Source organism: Bombus vancouverensis, chromosome 6 (genome assembly GCF_051014615.1).
Source record: "Bombus vancouverensis nearcticus chromosome 6, iyBomVanc1_principal, whole genome shotgun sequence".
NCBI lineage: Eukaryota > Metazoa > Arthropoda > Insecta > Hymenoptera > Apidae > Bombus > Bombus vancouverensis.
Genome location: NC_134916.1, coordinates 17,636,992 through 17,663,521, shown reverse-complemented (window position 1 = coordinate 17,663,521; position 26,530 = coordinate 17,636,992). Strand labels below are relative to the sequence as shown.

At 38.8% G+C, this 26,530-nt stretch overlaps 1 protein-coding gene across 3 annotated transcripts in view; it reads left to right on the top strand.

Annotated features, from left to right (window-relative positions):
• Positions 1-26,530, top strand: part of LOC117159777 (uncharacterized) — a 271,261-nt gene that overhangs the window by 167,928 nt on the left and 76,803 nt on the right. For all 3 annotated transcript variants that reach the window (XM_076619339.1, XM_033339921.2, XM_033339920.2), the window contains exon 7: positions 10,697-10,862. In XM_076619339.1, the coding sequence (XP_076475454.1) occupies positions 10,697-10,862 (166 nt within the window). The remainder of the gene's footprint in view (positions 1-10,696; positions 10,863-26,530) is intronic.

The following is a 26,530-nucleotide window of genomic DNA, read 5'->3' as shown; positions in this document are numbered from 1 at the left end:
GATTAGTGGAGCAACGTTCAATTTTAGATAAGTTTTACCTCACAAACGTAAAGTAATAAAAACGTTATTTAATAACATTGGAATTTTTTATGGCCAGATCTAACAAAATACAAGCGCCACGTTTATTTCGCAAATTCTCCTTGTGGAAAAATAAGAAAATAATATAGGGTCAGATATTTTCATTTTCGGCTTAATTTTCGAGAAAATCAGATTTGAAAATTAATACTTGAACGTGGCTAATTACCGACTGAACACGAAAAACAATCAATAGGATGTCTTTCTAAATGCGAAGATAAATAAAAGATATGAAGTAAAATGTTTCCTTTTAAGGTTTCATTTTGAAGAAAATATAGCTGCAATATCCTTAATTAAGAATCGGTCTAGCGCATACGTTTGATAAATTTTCAAATTTGCTTTTCTTGGAAACAAAGTGTCTCGCGAAAGAATTTTATTCGTCATTTTCATTTTTTTTTTTTTTACACATAGAACGATCTCCTGTCGATTATTTAGCACTGTCTAGTCCGGAATTGTTCATGTTCGAGTATATTTAGTAAATTTTCAAACTCGATTTTCTTGAAAATCGAATGAAAGAATTTTATTCTACATTTTTCACTTATTTTTCTGCAAGGAACGTGTTACTCGCCGGGACTCTATAATTTAAAGATATACGAACACGATACAACGCAGGACAGTGGATATATTGTTCTAACACCCACGCGTTCTTTCTGTCACTCGTTTCAAGCGAAATATGCAGATATTTCTAGGACACATTCAGTCACGTTCACCCAAAATCTTGGGTGACCAAGTACTCTTCTTTCACATCCTAATCTCAACGCTACATTCTTTCACGTATTTCTGGCATTCAAAACTCGGCTACTTGCGATATATAATAGCATCAAGTTCTCATTCCTGCTAATATTCTCAATAATAAAATGAGTAGTTACGATAGGTAGTTGAGTAGCTTGACCTTTTAATCTAGCTGTCGTCAATAGACGACGAAATGAAAATCTAGTGCAACACGGCTGATGTTAACGAGCAACGTGTCTCGTATCGCAAATTGTAGACTCGTCATTTTTTTGCATTTGAAGCGAGCCATTTGTAAAAACGTACCCATACTTAGATAAAGGGTTGTCGGCTCAAACGAGTCAACGCATGCCGAATCTCCTATAATTCGACAAATCGTTCTTTACTCACTATCGATACTCTAACAAAATTCCACGCTAGAAAATAATTCTCATTTCTACGTTAGGGAATCAAAGAGGAAGAAATGGAAACAGAGAAGATCGAGAGAAATTCTGATTCGCAAGAGAAGATTAAAGAAAAAAGAGAATCCAATTTCAGAATTCGAACGTCGCAACGGATCACTCTAAGAGTATACACTATCTTCCATCTTGTCCGCGCAAGATTCACGGCAAAGAGGAACAAGAACGAAACGAAAGAAAAAGGGGAAAGGTTCTCGTGACAGGGGCGTCTTGGTAAGAGTATTCTTTTCCCGAGTGAAATCCTGGAAGAAAATGTGAGAAACGCTCGGCTTTCGAGGACCCTTGGTGTCCGTGGAATCTTTGCACTCGACGTTAATTCTGAACCGATGGAGAACTGAAAACGGTCGTGGCCATGGACTTTCGAAAGAGAGAAATAGAAGATTGTCAGAAAGGATGGGACGAGGGATGAAAGCGATAGCAGTCGGTGGATGCACGAATTTCCTTACGCAAACAGAGAAGAGGCGTAATTTCTGCCTAGTTAGAACGAAAATTATGCGAGCTTAAGTGCGAGATCGTCCGGGCTTAACCGAATAAGGGCAGTTTAGGATCCGTGGAGAATTTAGACTGACCGAGGTAAAGCGTTAACGACACGAGCTCTCGACCACCGATCTCCATAGAAACTTCTCTAATTTGCCATTCTAAAGAGTAGTATCACGACGTTACGACCTAAATTATCTATCGTGTTCGTAACTGTTCGAATCTTGGTCGATAAAGAATTCCAGAGTGGCAGTTCAGCCACGCTCATTGCGATGTAATGGAGATCCATGAAGAGAGAATGTTCAATCGCGACCTTAGATAGAATCTAAATTATTAAATTCTGTTTTTTAACATTATGTTTATAGAAGAGAACTGTCGTTATTTCTTTACTCAGAGGTAGGATCACAATAGTTATTATGTTATTGAATGGTTAAATCTATCACACCGTTCTGAGCCAAAAAAACCTTTATTGCACGCGCTTACAAGAACTAGGGGTAAAAACAAAAAAGCATCTTAAGCCTATCGATTAAATCTATCGATTGTAACTAGGATAATCTTCTAGTTACTATTTCTTATAAGTAACGCCTCTGCATATGGATGGCGAGCACGAACTCACGTTGTTATTTTCAACAAGAACATTTGAAGGATTGGTTAGTATTATCTTCGTCGCTATTTTCTGCTTCAGCTAAATTCTATAATTTCACGAAGTTCGATGTACAAGAATAAAATGATCAAATAACAAGAGATCTCCAGTGAATTGAACAGTCAACGACGATATAGCTCCGTATCTTTATTTGTTCAATTTGGAATTTGAAATTTGGAAAAGCACGATAAATATAAAATGCCAACGTCGAAGTGAATTTCTAGATCAGGCAGCGCATTGGTATTTTTAAATCGTCGAAAGGAAATCATGGGAAACATAGAGAAACGCTTCTATTAATATTTGGCCCGGTGTTCGGCTATCGATGCGACGAAATTGCACGTTCCAAATTGGCAGGTAGCTGGATATTTTGGGAATGCACTGCTGCGCGAATGACTCTAATTGGATAATGTTTCCTGGTGCAACATTCTACGCATTAATGTAAATTTCACAGCCGTTCTGCTTCGTATTCGCAGAGGCAGTATAATAACGAAATTGGTCGTTACGACAATTTTGTTTAGAACGTTGCCTTATCTCCACGCTGCAGCTGTTTAATGTAGCGCTTAACCCTCCGCAATAAACAAAAAGCAGCGGCCTCTGCATCCTGTGATATCTGCGTTTCTATATCAAATCATCGAACTTCTACTCGTAGAAAAATATCGCTAAAACCATATATATATAACTTCTGTCAGCTTTGCCGACAAGATTAGTTACAATGACAAACGCTTCGTGGATCTACATAGGATCATCAGCATACAGGAAAGTACGAAAAGTCTGATTTATGATTTTAATCGAAGGATCCACGCGTTCGATAACGTGCCAATTATCTCCACATATTGTATTCCGCATACATATTACTTACACGCACATTGCACCGCGCTACGGGAACAATGAATAATTTATGGAGACCGAAATTGAGCCTTACGCCAGTAGCGCGAGCCTGTTCGATCGATACAGCGCAGATTATTAACGGCGCATCGAATTGAATTTCGCTCGACACGCGAAATCAAAATGATGAAATCGAGGACAGGAGATCGTAGGACGAGGTTGAAAAGGGATGGAAAAAGAGAAGAGAAGAAAGGAGAAGAAGGGAAATAGTTGGACGTCAAAAGGACCGGTGCTGCTACCGTTACATAGATGTCACATTTTTACGACGTCCTCGTTCACTTTTTTTATACGACACCCTATTTCCTGGGAACAGCGTGACGAATGTGTGTCCATTCCACGGCGAAATAGCATTCGACAGTGTGGCCCCCGGTGGATATTCCTGCAAGAAACTTAATTCGTTGTAGGGTATATTGAGCGAAAATGGACGTTCGCGACTTCATTTAGTATCTCCAAGGGAAAAGAACAAAAAAGTAAAGAGAGCGCGTTAACTAGCACCAGAAATTGAAACAAGACATAAACCATATCTGAAATTCCAATCGTTTGTACAAGAGTTTTGAGAATTCTCAGGATTTCGATTCTAATGTTCCGAACGACACATTCTTGTGCGTTATTTCAATTTAACTACACTGTCGTAACCAGGCTGCTGATATTTACGTAAATTCGTATCTTCGCGAATATGATCGAAGAAACAAAACGTAAGCAGAGATATGTTTCATCCAGTGAATATTATACCGAGTACTCTACTTGGATTACTTTACATATGTTCGCGTATATGCATTCGGTGGATTTTGGTATCTTCAAATTTTCTATAAATGGATAAAAATTCGCAGTCCAGTCGTTGGCATAGAAATTCCGAACTGCGAAGATAAATATCGTGAAGAAAGTAACTAACAAAAATCTATACCTTTGTCATATCATCCCAGCGAAAGCTAACACAGTAAGAAACATCGTAATTTCCACAAAGCAATTTCAAACTATCATCAATCTGTACGTGATACGAAGAAATGGCAACGATAATGTCCTCGCAAAGAATAAAGAAACGAGTATATAACTTTCTCGATATCCCCGAAGCAGCAGTAACAAGTACATAGAAGAAGTCTCAGTACTGATAAAAGTAAGTCTGATTCACCGCGTATTATTCGTACACGTACAAACACGATGCACGTGTGCACCGAGCTATTTCGTTGGTCGCGTCATACGTTTCCAAGGAACGGATTTAAGGTTTCCTTTACAACGGGCAACGGCACGCTGCCTGGGGTACTAGCGAGTGTATCGATAGGAAGGTAGAGACGAGGCGGAATGAAGGGAACGACGGTGTGCAGCGTGGTAGAGCGGTCGTTTTACCGGTGGCGGAGTAGCAATAAGAAAGGTAGAGGCGGATGAATCCGCGCGGTGGTAAAAGCGGTGGTCCGGGGTGAAAGCTCTTCCCATCCCCCTCTTCTCTTAACCCACCCCGTACATAGGGAACGCCGGTCCACGTATAACGAGAGACGACAACGATTCTCGATTATCCCTGGGAGAAAGCCTGGGGCCTTCCATATGCGCGAGACGTACGATTCCGGACGTCGACGTGACTCCACCCACAGGATGAATTCCCTTTTCTTTCTCTTTTTGTTCCTCGTTCTCCTTTTCTTTTTTTTTTTTTTTTTTGACAACCATCGTGTGGCCTGGCTTTATCGAGGTTCGTGAACGAAAAGAAACGAAAGGAGACGGAGAATAGGAAAGTCGAAGAAGTGAGAATGAAGAGAAGAAACGAACGAAAATGTCGCGGTCGCTTGACAAACAGATCAATCGTTCGGTCTCGCCTCACTTTCTCCTTCTTCTTCCCGCCACCGTATAAATCCGTTTTTGCCCCCTTTTGTCTTTTCGTTCCGCTTCTTTCGATTTAATCCAGGGGGATTCCGTTTCCCTCGTTCCAGCGGGAGAAATCGTACAAAGAGAGACATTCTTAGAGAAGTGGAAGAGGTCGATGATTCCACAGTGATATTTCAACGCGGCTCGTATGGAGAGGCGTGAGTGTCGCAGCAGTGTAAGTCAGCCGGTCGTCAGACCGTTCTTGTAGAAGTGAAAGATCATTTGGTAAATCAGAATGTTTTCCAAGAGGCTACGTCGCATCTCGGGGTTGAGATATACGAGAAAAACGTGTCAGGGAAGGGTAACCAGCCACTCGGAAGAAAAACGAACCGTCGACCGATTGACAAACAAATCAATCGTCGAGTTTTACGTATGCGGTCCTCTCGTCGTGTCTGTCAATTTGTCTGAGAGACTTCAGATGCTCGATGGATATATTTCAATGCGATACACGCTGGTTTTAAGCGTCAGAATGTAATTTTTTGTTAAAAACAGACGTAGAGAAAGAAACAAAATTGTGACATATTTTAAAAAATACGTTATGCGGGAAATGTTGTATGAAATGTATATATCAAAGTAGCACAAATTATACTATAAAGGAATAGCATGAGAATAGGAAAGTGTACGGTTTATTGCTTTCTTAAGCGGCCCATAACTTCATCTCAAGAACATTCTACAGCTATCACATTCACGCTACTTCCTCCAGAAGCTCGCCGGGAATATATTTCTCCAGCAACACACGATTCTTCGACAGGCTGCTGCGTAAATGCTCCGCCACTTTCTCTCTTTCCTACTGTCATCCCTGAGAGGTTGTCTCGTCGTGGCATTTGTCAGATTTCACTTCCCTGCTTGCGAATTTGGCGATAACACTTCCGTCGATAAAAAATTCCAAAAATATATAGAAGAATATTCGTTTGTTTATCGTAACTTTAATTTCCGTATAAGCTCTATTTTCATATTCCGATATTTTTCTATATTTTCACCAAGCGCAGCCAATTTCATTCCATGTAAAAACGAAAACAAAAAACATAAACGTAATTCGATAATAGCAACTCTTCGAAAACAATGTTTAAATTTTTTTATATGACGAAATAAGAATGGCAAAATAAAAATAGAATAATATTTGAACGACTGGATTTTTCTCGTGTTTTTATATCTTTAAGCTGAAAATAAACGAGCGTATGAATATTTAACACTAGAAATACAATACTAAAGTTAAAAAAAAATTTTCCACGCTGATATCGCGTAATTCTCTTCAAAACGTTATCATTAGACGAAACGATGTTGAATATTGATGACACAGTCCATTTGCAGTGTCGCTGTGTGTTATGGTAAATATGACATGTTGCGAAAAAACAAACTTCGCGTTCGATCCTTTCGCCATCGAACTGTTTGCATGCCAACAGAGCGACAGCTACAGGGAAGAGAGAAAACTTGTTCGAATATATGGATATATAGAATCTCGATGTATACATTCGGTTTACATTCTGTCTTCCGGATGACCTGGCAAACGTTTGCAAAGTAGGCGAAATCAAAAACGTTTCGCCGGTTTGTGCAACCTATACCGGTTACAACGCGAACGTGGCTAAAACGAGGGAACGATCGAATTGAAAAACAAAATGCACGAAGGAAAAATGGCGATGGTTGCCGAAGTAAATTGACTTTATTCAATTATATTGATTTGTTTGCGTGCCGGAACGTGGTCCATCTTTTTCCTCCTTTTATTATTAGTTTCACTCTTTTACCGTTTGCACTTTTAACCCAGCTTTTTGGTAACTTTTCAAAAGGAAAAAATAACGATCGAGACACGTGCAACGAGTAGCGAAGCTATTTTTTCTTTTTTCCGTTTTTTAATAAATTTTCTATACAGTAGACTGTATTATATCTTAATTGGAGCACTGTAAACATCTTCTTATGATACATCTTGCAGCTAGTGCACAAATAGTGGAAGTGAATAATAGCGTACAGCTGACACAGCAGTGTAGGTTAAAGTAGTAGCAGACATGAAACTTTTCAATGTGTACTCTTTTATAGACAGTAAACGTTAAATGTTACTATTTAAACAGTGAGAATTATTAGATTTTTAATAATGTTACGAATAATATTTTATGGCAGAAATTGTAGATTGTAAGTAGTAGCAGTCAATAATAATAGATATCTAGGCACAGTAGTATAGATTGATCTAGCTAGATCAGGCACGAAATATAAAGGTAATAAATTACTGACTCGAAAGGCATTAATTCGTTCTTTTAAGGGGTTGGTTATAAAAAAAATCAATATATAAAAGTATATTTAATAGCAGGTTTATCCCTTTAATCTTCTCCTCTGCGGCAAGGTTTTCATTCTTTCCAGACGAGATAAAAGGATTATTCGTTTGGCTTCCTTCAACCGTTGATTAAAATGCATTTCGGAGAAGATATAACAGATTCTTTTGAATTTAATAAATAGACCTATTGTTATAGAAAAAAATTTACACTCTGTATTTGAAAATTGAAGAAAACTTTTCTCTCTGTGCAAATATTTGCTTAATGCCCCCGTTCCTCGCTTCCTCTTTCTCTTATTCCAATTTTCTTGAAAACTGTGCTCGTTTGAGCAAACGAATCGACTCGCGGTATTTTAATTAACACGTCTGTTCAGCACGAGAATTTGGCCACGAACAGTACCTTTCTTACGCTAAAACATTCCATTAAATACTTTGGTTAAGAAAACAGCATTGTTACAAAAGAAGAGAAACCGTTTCGTTAAAACATATGCAACCGGCTCACGATGTACGATATTATCAACACCGGGTAAAATATCGAAGCATAAGTTATCGAATCATAAAATTATTGAATCAGGATAGAATATTCACGTTGGTATTAATTTCTTTGGCGATTTTTACAATGATCTTGCGCATGCGCGACCGTGTAAGTGTAAAGGTAAACGTGGAAAGTCCATTTAATTACGATGATGTGTTCAGCTGTGACGAGTGAGAGAAAAAAAGAACGAGGGAGAAAGAAGGTAGAGAAAATACAGGTTGGAGGAGAAAAACGGAGAAAGGAACGGAATTAAGCGACTTCGGACGCGAGCAATTAGGTGGAAAAAGAACGAGCAGAATTCAGTGCAGGAAGCCGAAAGGGTGAGCTCGAGCGCGAAAAAATATGCTAAAAGACAAGGTAGAAAAAAAAAGGGTCTCGAGGACGCAGAAGCCATTATATATATTCAGAGAAGCTTTGGCGCCCGTGGATTGGTCCCGTCCTAACTCTAATGGGTTCACCCATTATGACAATTGCATCCTCCGGATATATAAAACTAAACAAAAAACATGGAGGCAAATAGGACGAACAAGTGCAACAACTATACGCCGTCATCCTCCGACGCCGTGTCGGAAGAAAAAGGCGAAGAAGGTGGCGCGCCGCCGCCTGCTTCGCGCCAGAAAATATCGTCTCGCCTCGTAGAGATTCTAATTCAAGCTGGCAGGATGTAGTACGAATCGGTGGCGTCACGGTGCACTATGCTTTTAACCTGCTTTGTCAGAAGACATACCGTCCCTTGTCATTGATGGTGGCATAAATAAAAAGAAAATGACTTCTCTTTTTATTGCGCGAATATGCTTCATAGATTTCCATCGTGAATCTCTTCTGTTATCTTTTATCATGCGAGGCACAAGCATATTTCTTGATCTTTATTGGTTTTACGTCATAAGGTAAAGGTAAATAAAATTAGATAATTACGAAATAAATTCCTAAGAATAAAAATTTTTTCAAGTTATTCTATTATTGTATTAATGTTCATAATAGGTTAGAATAGAATTAGCGAATATTTATTGCGTTAAACAGGGTCCCCATTTGTTATTTCTTAGGTTTAATTATGACGTTAACAACAGACAGCGCCACTATTGAATTAATGTTTGACGAATACCATTGATTCAACTGATTCGTATCTTCCAAGCTTCAATCGAAAGAATGTTTTCCTTTAGAATTATGTTGCTTCCTATTTTGTTACTTCGTTTGTACATGAGATTATAAACGCTGCCACATGTCTCGCACTTTACATCCGAAGAAAGAAAATGTACAGCCGATTCGTAAATATCACACTACGTCCAGTCACACGATTTGCTTGTTAGACAATATTTGTTTTAGCGTCCCATTGCTGAACCTCTTCTCTGGCAGTGTGGATCCACGTGCATTGTTCGAAAGTAGCTCTTACATTTGCTCGCTATTATGTTACCTGTTACCTGTTACCTGTTATGTTACCTCGCTTCCTCACATCGCAATTTAGCTTATTCTTCCTTTTACGAATCAATTTTAATAATAATAAATAACTATCAGAAGAATAATTATTGATTATAATAAATACAATCGTCGATATAAATATCAAAGTTATTTTCAGGAACCCTCCCTCCCCCCACACACACAATTGAACTAATATTATTTGTGAAATTTTACAAGTGATTAATTACAAGTTACCAGAATTAACAAATGCCCTTTCACAGTAACAGCAAGTTTGATAATAAAACAATATGAAATTTTGTAAGCATGAAGATTTACGAATTATTTGAGTATCCTATTAGCCAGAAAATTGTGAAATCGAAAGGAAAAAATTTGTGATCTACAACATTTAACTTGTTATTTTGCTAATGCCGTTAATTAGTAAGTTATTAAGCAAGAACGCTCAGATTTTGAAATCTTGAAATCACAGGTAAAATTGTAACAACTGCTTTAACAACACAATTTCCGTTCTGCAACGCAATGTATCGAAGCAGGTTTGAAATTTTTTTACCGCCGTATCACGTTTAGTTTGCAATATCGCGATTCACGTTCAACGATCGAGCGTCGTTTTTCACGCGGACTCTTCGTTTTTCCTCAATCATCGTGGCGCACTTGAACTATCGATGGGCGTCGAACTGCGCCAGCCCCGCTCCATAACTTTCCCGTAATGTCCGTACACCGTGCGAGCGCCGTTGGGCGCGAGGCAGCGCGATTAAATCGCGAACTGATATTGGCATACGGGGAAATTTACAGCGAATACTCTGCGACGTTTCTAACCGTGTTTCGCGGATTTTAATTGAATGTCTGACCCGCCGCATCCCTGGCTTTTTTATCTTCCCTCTCGCCTCGAATTTTCGTCGCGACAGAGTTTCCATTAAACGAAGTCGAGGAAACGAAATTCGGAAAAATTAACAAACAAAAAGTCGTGTAAACGAAGTCAAGAAAAATTGATAAAAAAAAAAAAACATTTCATCGACGTTAGGTATGATTAATACGTTCGCGGTTTCCTTTCCGAGTATATTTTTTACATTACGCTTCTTTGTTCATACCTTTAAAAATAGTGAAAGGTTTCAGAAGATTCATAAAGCATTTCGTATAGAGTTTAGTCTTAGACATTTTTGATCTTCGAAACTTGACAAATAAATCTTGCATAATTTTCAATTGAGAAACATAATAAGTTTCCGAAAGTATGAAAGAATTAAAAAACATAATTATATACGTACGTAATTATATTTACGTATGCATGTAATTACGGTTGATCGAGGAACTAAAAAAATGCAATCTTTTATTCTCGTAAGGCTGCCATAAATGTTTTCATGTGTTTTTAGAGTGTGACTGGTATTACAAGGATACCGATTGCCTGGACGGATGCGTGTTAGCGAGCCCTGGATATCCTGGCCTGTATCCTCCGAACATCCGGTGCCTCTACTCGATTACTTCCGGCCCACGGATGTCCATCGCGATTAACTTCACCGCCGTGCTTCTGCCTGAAAAGTGAGTACGCCTATTCAGTGTTTTTCATTGCACTCATTTATCCTCTTACTCTTTTTATATCCTCAGAAACGACAGTAAATACTTCTTTCCAATGAAAGAAACCAATGTTATCTAGTTACGTCTTTTAATCACTTGGAATAATTTGAGAAACCAAATTTGTATAATAAATTTTCTAACTTATTTTATATTCTTCCTTACTATGTATCATATCGTTGACTGAATTTTGACAGCAAGAAGAACGATACTTGAATGACGTTTATTTAATGCATTAGCATCTAAAAGTTTAATTAGTCTTATACAAAAATTCTTGATTATCACGATATCTGAATGATTCTAAGTGATTAACAAATTCTGATTATCGCACATTACGATAAACATGCTACAAAAACAAACATACAAAAAGAAATTTTTATTCATAATCCTATTTACATATCACTTAACAGCTTACAACTTTTCTGACATTAAAAATAGAAAAAATCGAACAGGAACAATTTTGAAAATACTATCACTATCGGGCAGCGAGTTTCACATGACGCCATAATTTCAAGCAAATAAGATTTCCAGTCACGGAACGGTGGTTCCTGGTATTCAACACGTTGGCAAATATTTAAACAACAACCACTCGTTCGCAGAGATACGGCTGGAAGCGTCTTGCGTCGAGTGGTAGCCCCTCTCGCCGCGTACAAGCTGTACCTTTTAACGTCAGTCGACAACGAAACCAATTTCGAACGTCGTGTGAGAGGCCTCGTGCAAACCTCTGATGAGACGACGAACTCGAAAGCGTTCCGCCGAAATTCAAGTCTATAGAATTGTCGCGAGTCAATACGAACGTTTTTCGTGCTTACAAGGGGTTGCAGACCTTTTGTGAAGCTCCGCGACAACAGGGTTTGATAATACGTTCTCGTTCAGCTGCATCGTCGACGAGCCGCAGCCAGGCACCTCATCACTGGTCGAATCATCCCCTCGAGCGGAAAGAAACACGCGCGAAACTCCTGTTATTCCGTGTATCGAGTTATCTCCGAGCCCCTCGAGCCAGTTCGTCTTTCTTGCCTACCCCTCCAACGATTTCCACATTTACTCACTCGCGTTTACTTTACGGGAATGCTTTTGAAATCGAGGGTAGTTTCTCTTTTATGAGGTGTTTTCCTGTGTTTGTTTGGATGGCGAAACATTTTTCCCTCTTTGTTCCGTTGCGTTTAATTGGATTGAAATAGGAAAGAAAGAAATTTGAGAGATCGTTGGTGGAGTTGCTGTTGCTGAATGGAAAGGCATTTTTGAGAGCATAACTTTTAATTTAGTATCACGCGACATGTTCTATTAAGACATTACATGTATCAGACCTGTAAGTATGAAACCGAAATTAGATGGCCCTAGCTGATAATGTAGTTATCGCTAAACTGCGTCATCGATGCCAAAAGTCTTTGTTGACATCTCACAAATATTTTCGACTCAGAACAATACAAGTTTCATACAACAGCACAGTTTGTAATAGCGTTAAACATGTCAAATTTTGTGCCTGGAAACTACGATTTGCGGACAGCATTGATTTTCTGTTACCATTTGAAGAAAACTGCTGCAGAATCAAACTTTTTTAACGCAATAAACTGGGCTCTAGGCTTTCCTATATTCCCACGCGTCTTCGTCAAAAGCGCGTTCAGGGTGTAATGGAAACGCATTAAGTTCGACTATTAAACAAATCGACGATAAAGATTCTCGTTAACAGGTAATTAATTTCAAATACAAAATTCGAAAGAACGACAGAGAATAGTCGGTCGTTTGTCAGTTTCGAAGACCAGTTCTAAATCCTTTTTAAATTGCACATCAGGTTTCGTATCGAAAAATAATAATAAACTAAATTTCGATAATATTAGACTAGTTTTTGGTGCAACGAATGGTATTATAGAATCTGACGGGCGTCCTGCTTTCTATTATAATCACGAAACAGCAAAGGTAGTATGCATCACGAAGCTGCTCGCGTGCGTACTCTTAACTAGTTTCGTATTTCATTACACGCTGAATATGTATAAAGCATCGTTTCTCGGTTCTCGTTACCGCTTGTTTTCGAACTTCGACAATTTACCACGAGCTGTAACTTCAGTCCATTATCCTCCACAGCCAAGTGTACGCGTGTACGTGTATGTATGGTAATCCGAATGGAAGATACGCGCAGGAAATCTTCGCGCTGACTGTCGCTCAACCCAAAGAGAGACTATCAAATCACCACATACTGCCTCCCCTATGAAACGCTGTGTCTCAGCTCGTTAACAATGTATACGTTGCTTCTTAACCTAGATCAATGATACATCGGATTATAGTCACGTGCAATCTGTCGATCCATCGAAATTAATGGAAACTGCTTTCCCGGTAACTGTTAATCCTACGGTTTGCCGGAAAGTACCTATTTAGACACGCATTAGCGGTGAATTATAGACTTCGTAGCATGATCGATGTTATCGCCGTACCGTTTAATGATCGATGAGAATTTCTTGAAAACATAAGTAGATTATCACGGACAGTGACGAAACTCAAAAGTATTGACAACAGATTTTCTTATGTGAGATTTTGCTTCGCACGAATATTTCTGTAAAATTTTGAGTTTAGGGTCAAAACACATTATAACTCATTATTGTTAAGCTGCTGTATAGAGGAAACAAATAATAAAAAATATGCCATGGACTATCTTTAGCAAAGCATAACATTTCGATGATTATGAAGCAGATTCAAGTTGTAGAGAAGATTTGACGAGATTTTTTCTCTGAATTCTTAACAACCATAAACCAATTCTTCAAGTATCGTATCATTGCATTATCGTTCTTAGAACGCTGAGTTTTTTCAATGCGTACTCTGCTATGCAAACATAGACAACGTTATAATTAGCTAAATCTAGGATGAAAAGGCGACGTTTAATTCGTTTAAGGCGTTGAAAGACCGAGCCTCGTGGACGAAGAACTCGACAAAGAATGATTCGTAATTTCTGTACGGTGACTCGAAAGCGAGAGAGGAGTGGAAAGAGGGAGAAAAGGGGAAAATAATCACGGTACATGCAAGCAGTGCGGCGCTTTTTCGCCTTCTTCATTGCCAGTGACTAGTTTTTTACTGCGCCGGCTGCTGGAAAGTACTTCCATACGAGGGGCAGACGTCAAAAGTACACCAAGCACTTCCCTCTTCTTTGAAACGCGAACACGCGTTCCGTCTTTCTGTTTCGTGTTCCCCTTCACTTTCTCCAACATCGCGCCATTCATCCTTGTGACGGACAAAGCAATTGAAAACCAGCCTGTGATCCGTTCGAAGCTTTTCGCGGAAATTTTAAATCGTACAATTGATATTTTAATCGAAATATTCTTTTGACGAACACTCTGAACGTGTTCTTAATCTTCGTGCTTTTAATTTCTTCGGCTTTAGAAAACTTGAAGCTGCTTGGAAAGTAGCATGTTGCAAGTAATTACTATAATAAAATTTCTTTACTATCTTTTAGAATGATATACTTTTGCATCAACAGTAATCAACTACACGTTATATGAAATTTTGTCTTATACATATATATCATAGTAAGTTGAAATATTGGTTATTATTGATTATAAATCTTCAATAATCTTCGTTACAAATCTACAATATTTTTGAATTTATAACAAATACAGGATGTTAGATGCAAGTTGTTAACAATAATTTTATCCGCATAAATAAATAAATATTATTTCCAATATATACTATCCCGATAATGTGATTCAAGGAAAAAACATACAGAAACATTTTCAGAGCTTTGTATTCTATGTGAAAATCCCATTCCGACAGATAATTTTTTGCGTCCTCGTTTAATTGAGATGTACTGACATAATAATTAATTTTTTCCGACGATAGAAGATGAAAGAATCGTTAGCAATTCACGGAAAATATTTTAGTGGAAACTGTCTGTCTGATCATTCCGGGTGTAGTACGAGGATCTAAATCCGACCGCATTTTGATTCCAGAAGCAGCAGGATAACCCGCAAAATCGTTCAACTTCGAACGTATGCGAATTTTACTCGACCTGCATATGTTCGAAGTCAGCTTTCACTATTTCATCCACAGAATATCATTTCAAACTGAAAAGTCAATGAAGAACTCTATGCCGTTCGCGCGTTTCCTTTTTCTGTTCTGGTATCTCTTTGTCGCTTAAAATTCAGTTGATTTTTTTCTTCAATCTCTCTCGTAAAGAATCAACGTCAGAAACATGCCACTATACATATACCATACACCATACACCATACATAATACACCATAAATTAACCTTGTTGTTTTCTATGTCGTCCTTATTTAAACGAACAAAAAGATTCATAATGTTTAAAAGAAAGTTTTCTTGCGTAAAATATTTAAGCGAGGAACTGCGAATAAATAACAATTCTTTTACTCTCCCTTCGAGTTTAAGAAGTTTCTAGCGATAGAAAGATTCTTAGATGCCTTAAAGGACGCAGCAACGTTGAAAAGAAGGAAAAGAAGAAGATTGTCTTATCATACAAAAAGAGAGCCAATAATCAGATAACACATTGTAGCCCCAATACACTGGAATATTTATGAGACCTTCGCTCCCCTTTCATCCTCGTGGTAATAAATTCTCATAGAATATGCAATCCATTTTGATTTCCTAGCAAGACAAACAACGACATGTGACAAGTCAGAAGAATCCCAGAGGACGAAACTTATTTTCCTCTGTGCAACGTGATGGAAATTCTAAATAATCTCACGCACTATCCCACGTTTCATCGCCATTCTACTGAAACACTCTAACAAACGAATGTTATTTCATGAAAACGGATACGGTGATTGTTTCATCGTTTAGCGGTACGGCAAAAATTGCACGAAAAAGCTGAACGGAAGTTTCGACTCGCTCTGAGCCACGATTGTCTTAAACTTCTCCGCAATAACTCGGTGACTGGACAACTTTTTCCCGCGACACGCTAATTGAAACGAGCGAAATATCGTCGTCAAAACGACAAAAAAAAAAAAAAAAAGAATATACGGACAACCAACGACTGCGGTTGCGACTGTAATTTTAAATAACGTTTAATCGTATACGCTGGTGGTCGCTTTAGCCGAGTCTGTATGGAAATTTCTAACAGCTGGATACTAATTCGCCAACAAAATCGTTGCATGGAGATTCCATAGGAAATTACCAGTTTTTCCGACATTTTGTAAAACAACGCGAAAACTGTCGATTGCGACTGGGGATGAAGCGGAATTGTATTTTAAAATGTGGATCTATGGAAAATGCATAAATATTCGCTATCATCATCGAACAGCGGCGAAGCGTTTATTAAAATTTTCCACAAAATTTTGCTTATGATATTTCGATAATTTCAGCAGATAGAATGTAAATATTCGTCCGAATAAACACGTGGCAGACTCGTTAGCGTGGAACGATAACTACGAAATTAACAGAATTTCAACAAACGCGTGAAAAAGAATATGGTTGGCTAATTAGGAAAGTTGTAATGGTGCACAGGTTGTCTATTAACATTAACTGGCTCGAGAACGGTGCACACGAGTAACGATAATTACCCAGCGACACGTTTTCCGCTGAGGATCCTGTGACTTTGAGCAGCGAACCTTCTCGACATACCTATGGAAAAGCAAAACTAGGTTAACGACTGTAATCGATCGACTTCCTTTTACAAAGATCCTACTATTTTCTCCTCTTTAACGAAATTATATACACGTGTCTACTTCGCTATTATCAACAACTAAAACAAATATTTGCCTTTTCAAAATTTTCCAACTTGTATCACCATGAAAAGCACCAAGGCTGCAAACTATAACTTACTTTATCTTCAAACATTACCACACCCATAAAAATATCCACGTAATGTAACTTCATTTTCCTGAAACATTTTTCGAAGAGCAAATAGTTCACAATAACTGAATTTTGTATTCTCATCACTATCACCTTTCGTTGAAATAACAGGGACTCGAGTTTCTTTAACTGATATGTAAAATTCTTTACCAGATGAAATAAATAAAGTACAGTAATAAAGAAACTTTCTTATTCGACCGAAGCAACTAAAATCTAATCAATTAATTAAAATTTCGCTGCGACACATACGCTTCAAATGAATGAAATTCAACAGAGGAAGAGATAAACCCACCAAAATAAATCCATAAAAAAGAATAGCTAATCCGACCCAATTTTCCTTTAATCTCAACTACGAACTATAGTAGAATATCCTCGCCGCTTATTCGAAAGAGCGAGTAGAATCGTCATAAAAAGTAGATCCTTGCACGAGGTTCGCAACAAAGGGAGGACGATATGTTCTATGCGCTGTAGCCATTTGAATTCCCTTTTCCAGCGGTCGGCCCGGAATGTAAACCGGCATCCGGATAACGGCCGGGTAACTTGCTCGAACATCTCATAGGGATCAGCCCTAAAGGATTCAAGATGGTCAAATGTACGAACCATCTCAGGCCCGTTCCTCGTCCCGATTCATTATTCAGACCTTACTTTCGCCTCGCCGTTTGAAAGACGCTGATCGCTCTCCATCCTGGCGAATTCACACGGTGGCCGAGCCTCGCCTCGGCCAGTTCAAAACGAAGAACGGGTTGCTAAGGATAAAACCGGTAGCCACCGCCCTCATCCATGCAAACGCCGAAATTATTCCAACTACACCGCGGCAACACCGAGACAGCGATTTCTTACCGGTGAGGTCGGCTTCGCACTTTCTGCCCTACCTCTTTCACTCCCACGCAAATTTTCATATTCTCTCGCGCCTCCTTTTTTTACTTCTGCTTTTCTCTGCTGCCCGCTTCTATCTCGACGTTCGTCGAAACACGAATAGCCACGGGTTTTGTGTGTAACGCTGGATCTCCGTCTAATGAGAAACATGAGATTTTTAGAATTTTCTGGTACCGTGGAATGGTTGCGTTCAAGTTCAGTTGATTGTTTGGTGCTGAAGTAATTATTTGAGATTCTTGAGAAGTGATACTACGTTTTTCTTTCATTCGTTTCACGTCATTTTGTCGAGTATATGGTTTTTATATCGAGGTGATAATTATTTAATTATATTTTAATTGACTGGGGTTTGATTTTCATTCATATGGTTTATTATAGTGGTAGGATTTTTAGATACGGTTAATGTTTCTTCGGAGTATTTCATACGCCTGTGTGAGGTTTATAATGTTTCTACTGGAGTAGTAACTAGTTTGATTGTGAGTATTGGAAATGGGAGAGCATTTATTTTTTGTTTATTAATAGCGTTTCTTTGAAATATTTGAGTTTCCTGTGATCCCATGGAGTTTATTTTGTTTCTACTGGACAATACTTGGTTTGATTATAAATATTGATGAGAAGAAAATATTTAATTTCTGTTTGAATGGTTTAGTGAGTAAAATCGTTTAGAATATGACAGGCGATTTTTCTTCTGACGTCGTATACAAATTGATAAACTACCTACCGATGTGTCATTAGATCTTTGATGAACGGCTCGCATCAGGAAGCTTAAAACAGGTTCAACAAATTTCCGTCTGGTACGCGTGGGATATACAAAGCGACGAGCAACATCGATCTCGTTCCAGGACATTTGATTCGGCTGGTTTTATTAAATCTGTCGCCAATAACGTCATGGCCTATGGATAGAGTGTTCCGTAGTCTTGTGTTATTAACGTTGTGGCCATCTGTCACGGGTATCGTAAAATTCCGCGTGTTGTACGTTCATTGATTCGTAGCTTCCTATGCTCCCATCGACTGCCCTTCTCTCGGTTCCCTCTAGAACAAACCTCAAATACCTTGAATCACGAAAGTTCCACTAGACCTTTACAGCTCTCTAAATCGTAACAATTTTACAAATCTACAGTTTCGCGGAAGAAATATTAGATTGTCCCAAAAGTTTCTTTCGTTTTATAAGAAAATAATAGATGCACAGCATTTTTTGTTTTACATTATTTTATTGAATTATGTGTGATCGATTTTGTTCTATTGGAAGAAAATCGTGCATCTATTATTTCCTCATAAAGCAAAGGGAACTTTTGAGGCGACTGATATTTCTCGCTTACTCCAAGTATGAACCTTCGCCTCATAAAAATTTGTTAAGGGAGGGCTTATTATCTTTCTGAAAAGAGCAACGTATACATAAGAACATGATGCTTATTTATAGTAATGTTTATCGTAGTTTTGAAAATCACGCTTGAATTAAAGAAAAGATAAACACAGAGTTGGTAGGAACGTCACAGTGGTACCGCCCTACGTATGGTCAGACACGCATTACAGAATTATCTTGAGTTTGAAACAATTGGTTTCTAAAATTTATGTACGACAAACATTAAATTACGTATTTCTAGAATCTGCTTTCCAAATTGTATACTACAACGTATAAAATTCCTATAAAGATACTACAAAGGAATAAACGATTCTGAATTAATCTCGACCAAACTAGATCATAAGCGGTTTATTTCTTTGTAGAGTCTCAGATCGTTCTTATTACTTTCGAAACATAAACTTTGATCCGTGTGTTAGTTAATTTTGTAACTTTACTACATCACTTCCTAATCTTAACTCACCAAACTTTAAAGCATCCCGAAAGTTCTTACGTCGAGTTTTATCATACGGAAAACTTCAGTAAGAGGCGTGAGCCATTAAAAATAATTCAAGGAGTCGATTCGAAGGTTCGCGGTGTCACGGGTGCAAAATAATGGCACGACTCGCATCGTCCTTAGCGATTCTCGTTGGCTGGAATTTAATAAGAACCGCATAAAGTTAGGGCGGATTCCCGTTTATTCGAGACGGCTTCCCGCGCGTACCTGCGAGCCCAGGGAATATGTGTTCCACGTACGTAAACGTCGGTGTATGTCTGTGGTTTTCGTGTGTTCGCACACTTGTCGGATCCATGTGCAACATAAAATAGAGGGAAATAGAGAGAAGGAGGAGCTGAAAGCTTTTGTACTCCCCATCCGGAGTCACCTAGCCGCGAGGCCAAGCTTCTGCCGCTGCTAGCTTACACTCGCTATTGGCTGCTAGTATATACGCCGCTGGACCCGCAGCTTTTCTTGTCAAGGAAACTACGTTTGCGTATTTCTGTGCTGCTAGACTGCGTCAACAGCGCCGCATTAACCTAAGACTACCGAAATGGACGAAAATTCCTTACAGAATTTATCGTCGATCTTAGCGTATCCTTCCGAGTTTGTTATTAGTGTCTGTTCATAGTAAAAATGTCCAGGATCCTCCATATATATATAGTGGTTACAAGGAGTACTTGAAAATCATTGTATTTATTGTAGCATTTACACATTGCCTGATTAAGTGCGAGTACAATTTCATATCATTTAGTACGTATCACGTACATCGGTTACAAAAATTTGATTCTATGAAAATGGAGTCTACTCGAATAGAAAAAAGGAAACGGTTTTAATTATAATACACGATGCGATGAAAAGAGAAACGTCCTATTATATTTAAAAATGTAAACCATATTTTCTCTGTACGATTATCTCAGCATCGTGGAAAAGCGTGAGATTAATTTAACATTGTCATATAATTGGAATTTTTGCTACTTTGAGATATTGTAAGATCGCCTAATTAGAATGCGATCAGAAAGATCCCATATAATCATCCAGTTTGCAGCATATTTAAAGACTCCGTGAAGGACGTTAAATTGGAAATATTTCAATCGGAAATTTAATTAGAATATGATTCAAAGGATTCTTTTTCAAGAGATAAAATAATTCACACGCAGATTACCAGATAACGTTACGTTAAACGAAAAAGTTCATATGTAGCAGAAATGTTAAACATTATTCGTACATTTATCGCGGAACAGTGGCTGGCAAATATTCCCTGCTTTTCCATGCTTAAGTGCACGCTTTCCTCGTAGCAGTAATCTACGAGATTCACGGAAATCGCGCGTGGCTTACAGTCAGAGGAAGAAAATTTCGTCCTACGTCATGCGGAATCCTTGTTTGAAGCGGAAGAAGAGGCGAAAAAAAGCATCCTCGAAAACTGCGTGATATTAAAGCGGGAAGAGAATCTTATTAAACGCGGGTAAACAAGCGAGAAGATACACGAGGTCAATCCGCGGTAAACGCATTGTAGATATTTTTAATTAAATATTTCCACGGCCAGCGGTGTGTTTTTACGTGCTAGGCATTCGGTGTACATCGAAAAATGTAATAACGTCGGCCGCGACAGCCATCGAGAAACTTTTACTATGGGGATAGGTACGCGAACGCCGCCCCTGCCCTTTCCCGTGCGGAAAACAAAATTCCGTCGTTGTGCCATCCATAAAAATGCTGAAAGCGACGAATCTACATCCTATTAACGATGCATTTTCGTTTGGTTCCCCGACACGAAGGGACGTCGCGTGGAACATTAATTAAATCAGCCCGGGACCGACGTGTTTCGGTAATTAATGAAGTGTCACGAAAATCGAACAATATGCAGATACGGTGAGGAATCTGACACGCGCAATTTCATCCAATAAAATCAAGTTACACGCAGCTCGTCTGCTCAGCATTCGCGGATGCTATTGGAAAAATTGAAAATCACTTTAACGACGATCGTTATCCTCTTATTCGACCTGTATGCCGCGAACTGTAACTCGTAACTATAGAATCGTGTCATTGATAACCATTCCATTGGTCGATCTCTATTTAGTTTCTGATTCCTTGATTTATTTGATCAAGAGGTGATCATTAACAAGAGAGTGGAATTCTATTCGTATTTCGATAAAATATAATTTCTTTTTAGGAAAAGTGATAGAATTAACAAAATGGATAAAGATTGTAACCACGAAACCAAGATTCTCCGTCTTTAGCTTATTTCCAGTTGAATTGACGGCGTCAGTAAAAAAAGTGATAAGTGCAAGCCGATTCTTTTTCGAAAACGATACATATACAGGGTGGTTGGTAACTGGTGGTACAAGCGAAAAGGGGGTGATTCTACGCGAAAAAGAAGTCGAAAATATAGAATAAAAATTAAAAAAAATTTTTTTTTTTTTTAATTTTTCCATCGAGACAACGATCTACAGTGAGATCCGTTATAACGTACCGCACGCGTACCGAGCGAAAATTCAAAGTCGATTTTCTCGAAAACAGAGCCTCAAACGAAAAATTTTTATTCTATATTTTCGACTTCTTTTTTCGCGTAGAATCACCCCCTTTCCGCTTGTACCACCAGTTACCAACCACCCTGTATATGCGTAACATCAATATTTATGTAAAACATTTCTCTATAAATTTCCTAAATGAAATTACATATCCATAGTTTTTAACTTTTAAAAGCAGGCAGGGTTACTCACAGTTTTCTCAAATAGATTCTTGTATCGCTTTATAACATAATGTACCCCCTTTCCATTAGAAGCTAATGAGTTGTTGTCACTGACGAAAAACTTTCACAGTATCGTCTTCATTTAGAATAATATATAGAATTATAAATTATACGGAAGGGCAAACGAAGAAGGTTATTTAATTAAATGAAAATGTCTGGAGGGTAAATATTGTCCGTGCAACGAGTAAGTACCAGTAGCCAGTGCCTGGAAACTTCAGCGAAGACGACACTCAATTACCACGCGCGTCTCGCGAATATCCCGTCGCATTCGTCGTAGTTGCAAACATCGTAACGAAACGTCACGTGGTAAGGCGATAGACGAGATTATTACGGAGGGTTGCACAATTCCATGTGGACGCTCAAACGCCATGTAACGTCGAACTCTTCTGTCTCGACGGTTTTCTCGTATTCGCGTTTTCTGTGTGACACGCGTCATTTCCGCGGGATACTAACCGGTCCCCGGTGCTAACGTTTGACCGTGTTCCACATTCTTGCGCAAAATGTATCTCACGTGGAAGATAACTCCCAAAGGCAAAGAAGAAACGGGCAACGATGGACGAAGATAAAGCTGCCCCTAAATTTTCTACCAGATAAAAGAAATTGTTCAATTTGTTAAGGAATTTCATATTTAACGTGGCAGAAACTAGAGATAAAAGAATTTCTCGGCGCGAGTATGAGAAAATTTTGGACGATAAATAATACGTATATAGTTTATTAGGAGTGTTGGTGATCTTGATGTAAGCTCAAATGGATCTGATTACTCGAATTTAACTGACGATACTTTAAAGACACTTACCATATTCACAGATAATTTATGATACAACCTGCACTTAAGATTTATACAAAAGTACGATTCTACGTAATTAATTCAAAGTACAGGATGTTACAAAGTATGTGTGGAATATTTATAGAGTCGATTCTAGACATCAAATCTAAATAGAAAAATCCATCTTAAAAATGATGTTTGAGACATATTTTTCTCGCTCTCGTCATGCTTCTGACTCTGATATAACATTCACGTACTTTGTAACGCCCTATATATTTCCTATTGTTATTCCTAATTTTATTCTATCCTATCCTATTGTTATTCCTAAATTTCATTTATATATTCTTTGATCCCGGTCCACCATAAACTGTTCAAATTGAATTCCCTCGGCAGCGGTTATCCCCTTTGTATCTTCTCCCGGTCTAATCGTCATAAACGAAACAAAGCGGCGTATTGTGCTAACGCAAAGTACCCAGAGGCTCGCTTCTTGTGTCCACGAAAAGTTCTTACAGCGAGGCCAACCACGACGAAAAGGTTACAACGCTTCGATACGGTAGGTTGTGCATCATTCGTCTCTTGTATTCAACGGCGTTGTGTACACGCATACCAGAAGAGGTTCCACGTGTCCAGGAAACTAAGGCTCGTAACTGAAGATAATTGGCCGTACATGCGTTGTTCTCCCATCCCTTGTTTCACGAGCCATTACCCTGTTGTTCCACGAATTTCCTCGTCTATTCTTTCACATTTCGCGAGCAACAACCACGAGCCGTGTCACCATCGGGAGGAAAATTTTTCGACAACTCTCTCCGTTGTTCCAACGTTTTCACCGGGCGAAACCGGTTTTAATTTGCGAAATGAATTCTTGATGGCGCGACGACGCGCAGCACCGGACCCTCATAAATCGGTCGTCGCTCCATGAAAACGATGTTTCCTCATTCAACGTCTCGTTCGTTCCTTCTTCAACCCTCTCTGCCGTGCTGTATCCATCGTCTCTACCCTTTCCGTCGTGTAAATCGTTTTCCGACGAACGAATTTACGCCGACGATTTATTGCGGCTGCTTTGCCCGCGTCGAATTCCCGGACATACCACCGCCGTTTTTCATCGGTCGTATTAAGGCTTCGACGCAACGGCCGTGGATATTTAATCAAGCCGACGCGATCGATTCTCCGTCTGCGATTTAATAACGACAAATCGCTCACTGATTCGAAACGAGTATTACATAACTCGGGGTGTAGCGCGACGATCGATAGGGAAGGAGTAAGGCGGAGAAAATGTTTCTGATAAGATACAGCGAAGAAATTCCTGTTGCATTGTGGAAGGAATCGGCTTTTCGAGGTTAATAGAAATCTATAGAAACGACCGTATTGATATAGGAACGATTGAATTTATTTGCAGCGAATTGGTTGTATTTGGTAAAGCGAATGGATGTATCCGAAATTTTATTCCAATTAGTTCGAGCTCTCTGAATAATTTCGAAGACCCGCTTATGATTTGACTGTGTTCCCATATTCCTGCAATTAATTGCATCTTTGCAAATATATGTGAATTCAATAAAATTAGGGATGTAAAGAAGCGTATGTTACAATTTGACACTGAAGACAGTCGTACAAATTGAACACTGGATTTAATTTAATATGGAAGAGTAAAGAACAGAAGGCACATAAATGTTGAGGTTATTTGATGTGTAAACAGAGAAACTCGCGGATAAATTGTAAGGTAGAAAATATATTTAAATACAAGTGTAATTATAAGTAAGAATACAATTTGAGCTGGTCCAGATCCGCACGCTAGCTGTGTTACCCTGCTAGCTGTGTCTACTGTTTATGGTGTGTCCTCGTCGCGGTCTTTTGTCTATACGCTGTCGATGGCTTCGGTGCTTGAGAAAACTAAAAAGACCAAATGTAGAGTTTTCTTAGTAGTGGTGACCACTTCAACACCCTCCCTAAAACTCTACATCCCTACAAACAATTATCTCTTAATATTTTTCTAACTCTTGTCGTAAATATGTGAAAATTAATTTGTCAATGCCTTCGCAAATACATTTGCTAGCCGCCTTTCTCTTTTCCATTCAAATTAATTTATTACATAAAAAACTACTAGAAGACTAAACAGATCGTGTAGAGTTTTTTTTTTTTTTTTAGAAGTGGTGACCACTTCGACAATAAATATCATTGTTTTATTTGAAATTTTACAAAAACCTATCCTTAACTCAACAGTGTATCGCTACAATTTTCTAAATTCCAACAAAGAATTTCCAGTTAAAGGTGAACGAACTGTAATTGTTGAAAAGTCCGTTATCCCGCCCAATTAACTTCCGTGACACGTGTCTGTTACGAATAGCAATTTGAAGGGTCGTTTGCTCGGTTTCCAACATCCCAGTTACTTGTCCCATTAACGCGTCAATTTTCCGGTCATCGATCGTGAAGGTTTTGGTAAAACTAACCGACTACACGCGCGACGAGAGAAAGGGGACGAGGGTCTCCAAACATTTAATTATTCGAATAATTTATTTACTCCAGTGAAACACGGCGCGAGCTGCGAGAAAGTAAACTTGTTCGTTATTTCGATAGGCCGCAACAGGATGTTTGGTGAAATCTGCTAAACTGGCAACCGCGAAAAATTGAAGGAAAATTCCTGGCCACCGTGGCGCGAATATACAACTTTGACCTAGTGACCAGATTTTTCCGCCAACTCCCACGATATTTATTCGTTTATTTACCCCGTCGAAAACGATGGCGAGAGTTGAAAAGAGAGATACCGCGTTGTTCTGTCGCGCGAGGCTGCAATATCGTCCGGCAAACGAGCATCGTCAAACCTTTCTGCCGATGTAATAACAGCTGACAATCTCTGACGTAGATTTTGCAATAACTATGAAAATGCTGCTGCGATTCGGTGGGCTTTGTAAAAAGTACAAGGATTAAACGCTTTATCCGCGCACTCTCTCGCCGAGAGTTTCGTTATTTCTTTTGAAACCGTACGAAGCGATGCGTAAAACGAGGCGCTTGCTACTTTAGTGGACGAGACGGACGAATATAAACAAAAAGAAATTTTCAAGATAATTCTTGCTTTTACGTTTTCACGTGTATATTTCTACAGTTTCGTTGGAAAATATCGACTATGTAAGAATTCGTAGTACAATAGAACTTCGTTCATATGAATTTATCAGAGAACAAGTAATTTCTATAACTGGAATTCATATAGTAGGAGTCTATTGATTCTTCCCACTACCAATGATCTTTTGTTAGTATAATAAGAGTTCGCATTCAGACAGGTGGATTCAACCAGTAGAAGTAGAACCAGTAGAAGTTTGTTTGATCGAGCACCAATTAAAATTTCTTTCAAATACATGGAATTCGTATAAACGGTGTTCGGAATTTAGTTGGCCGTCCGTTTGGGACAGGCCCATTTTCCTCATTAGGAAATTCCGAATTACCGGTCCTCCCAGGGCAGTAAACGTAATGACTCGAGGCCAGGAAAAACCTAGGTAAGGACCAGCCGGGAGGGTACTGGGAAACGGCAGTTCAGCTTCAACCATCGGACAGTACAGACATAGGACGACAAAGTCCCAACTTCGTTCAACTACAAGCAACGAAGACTACAGACACAGGACGACAGAG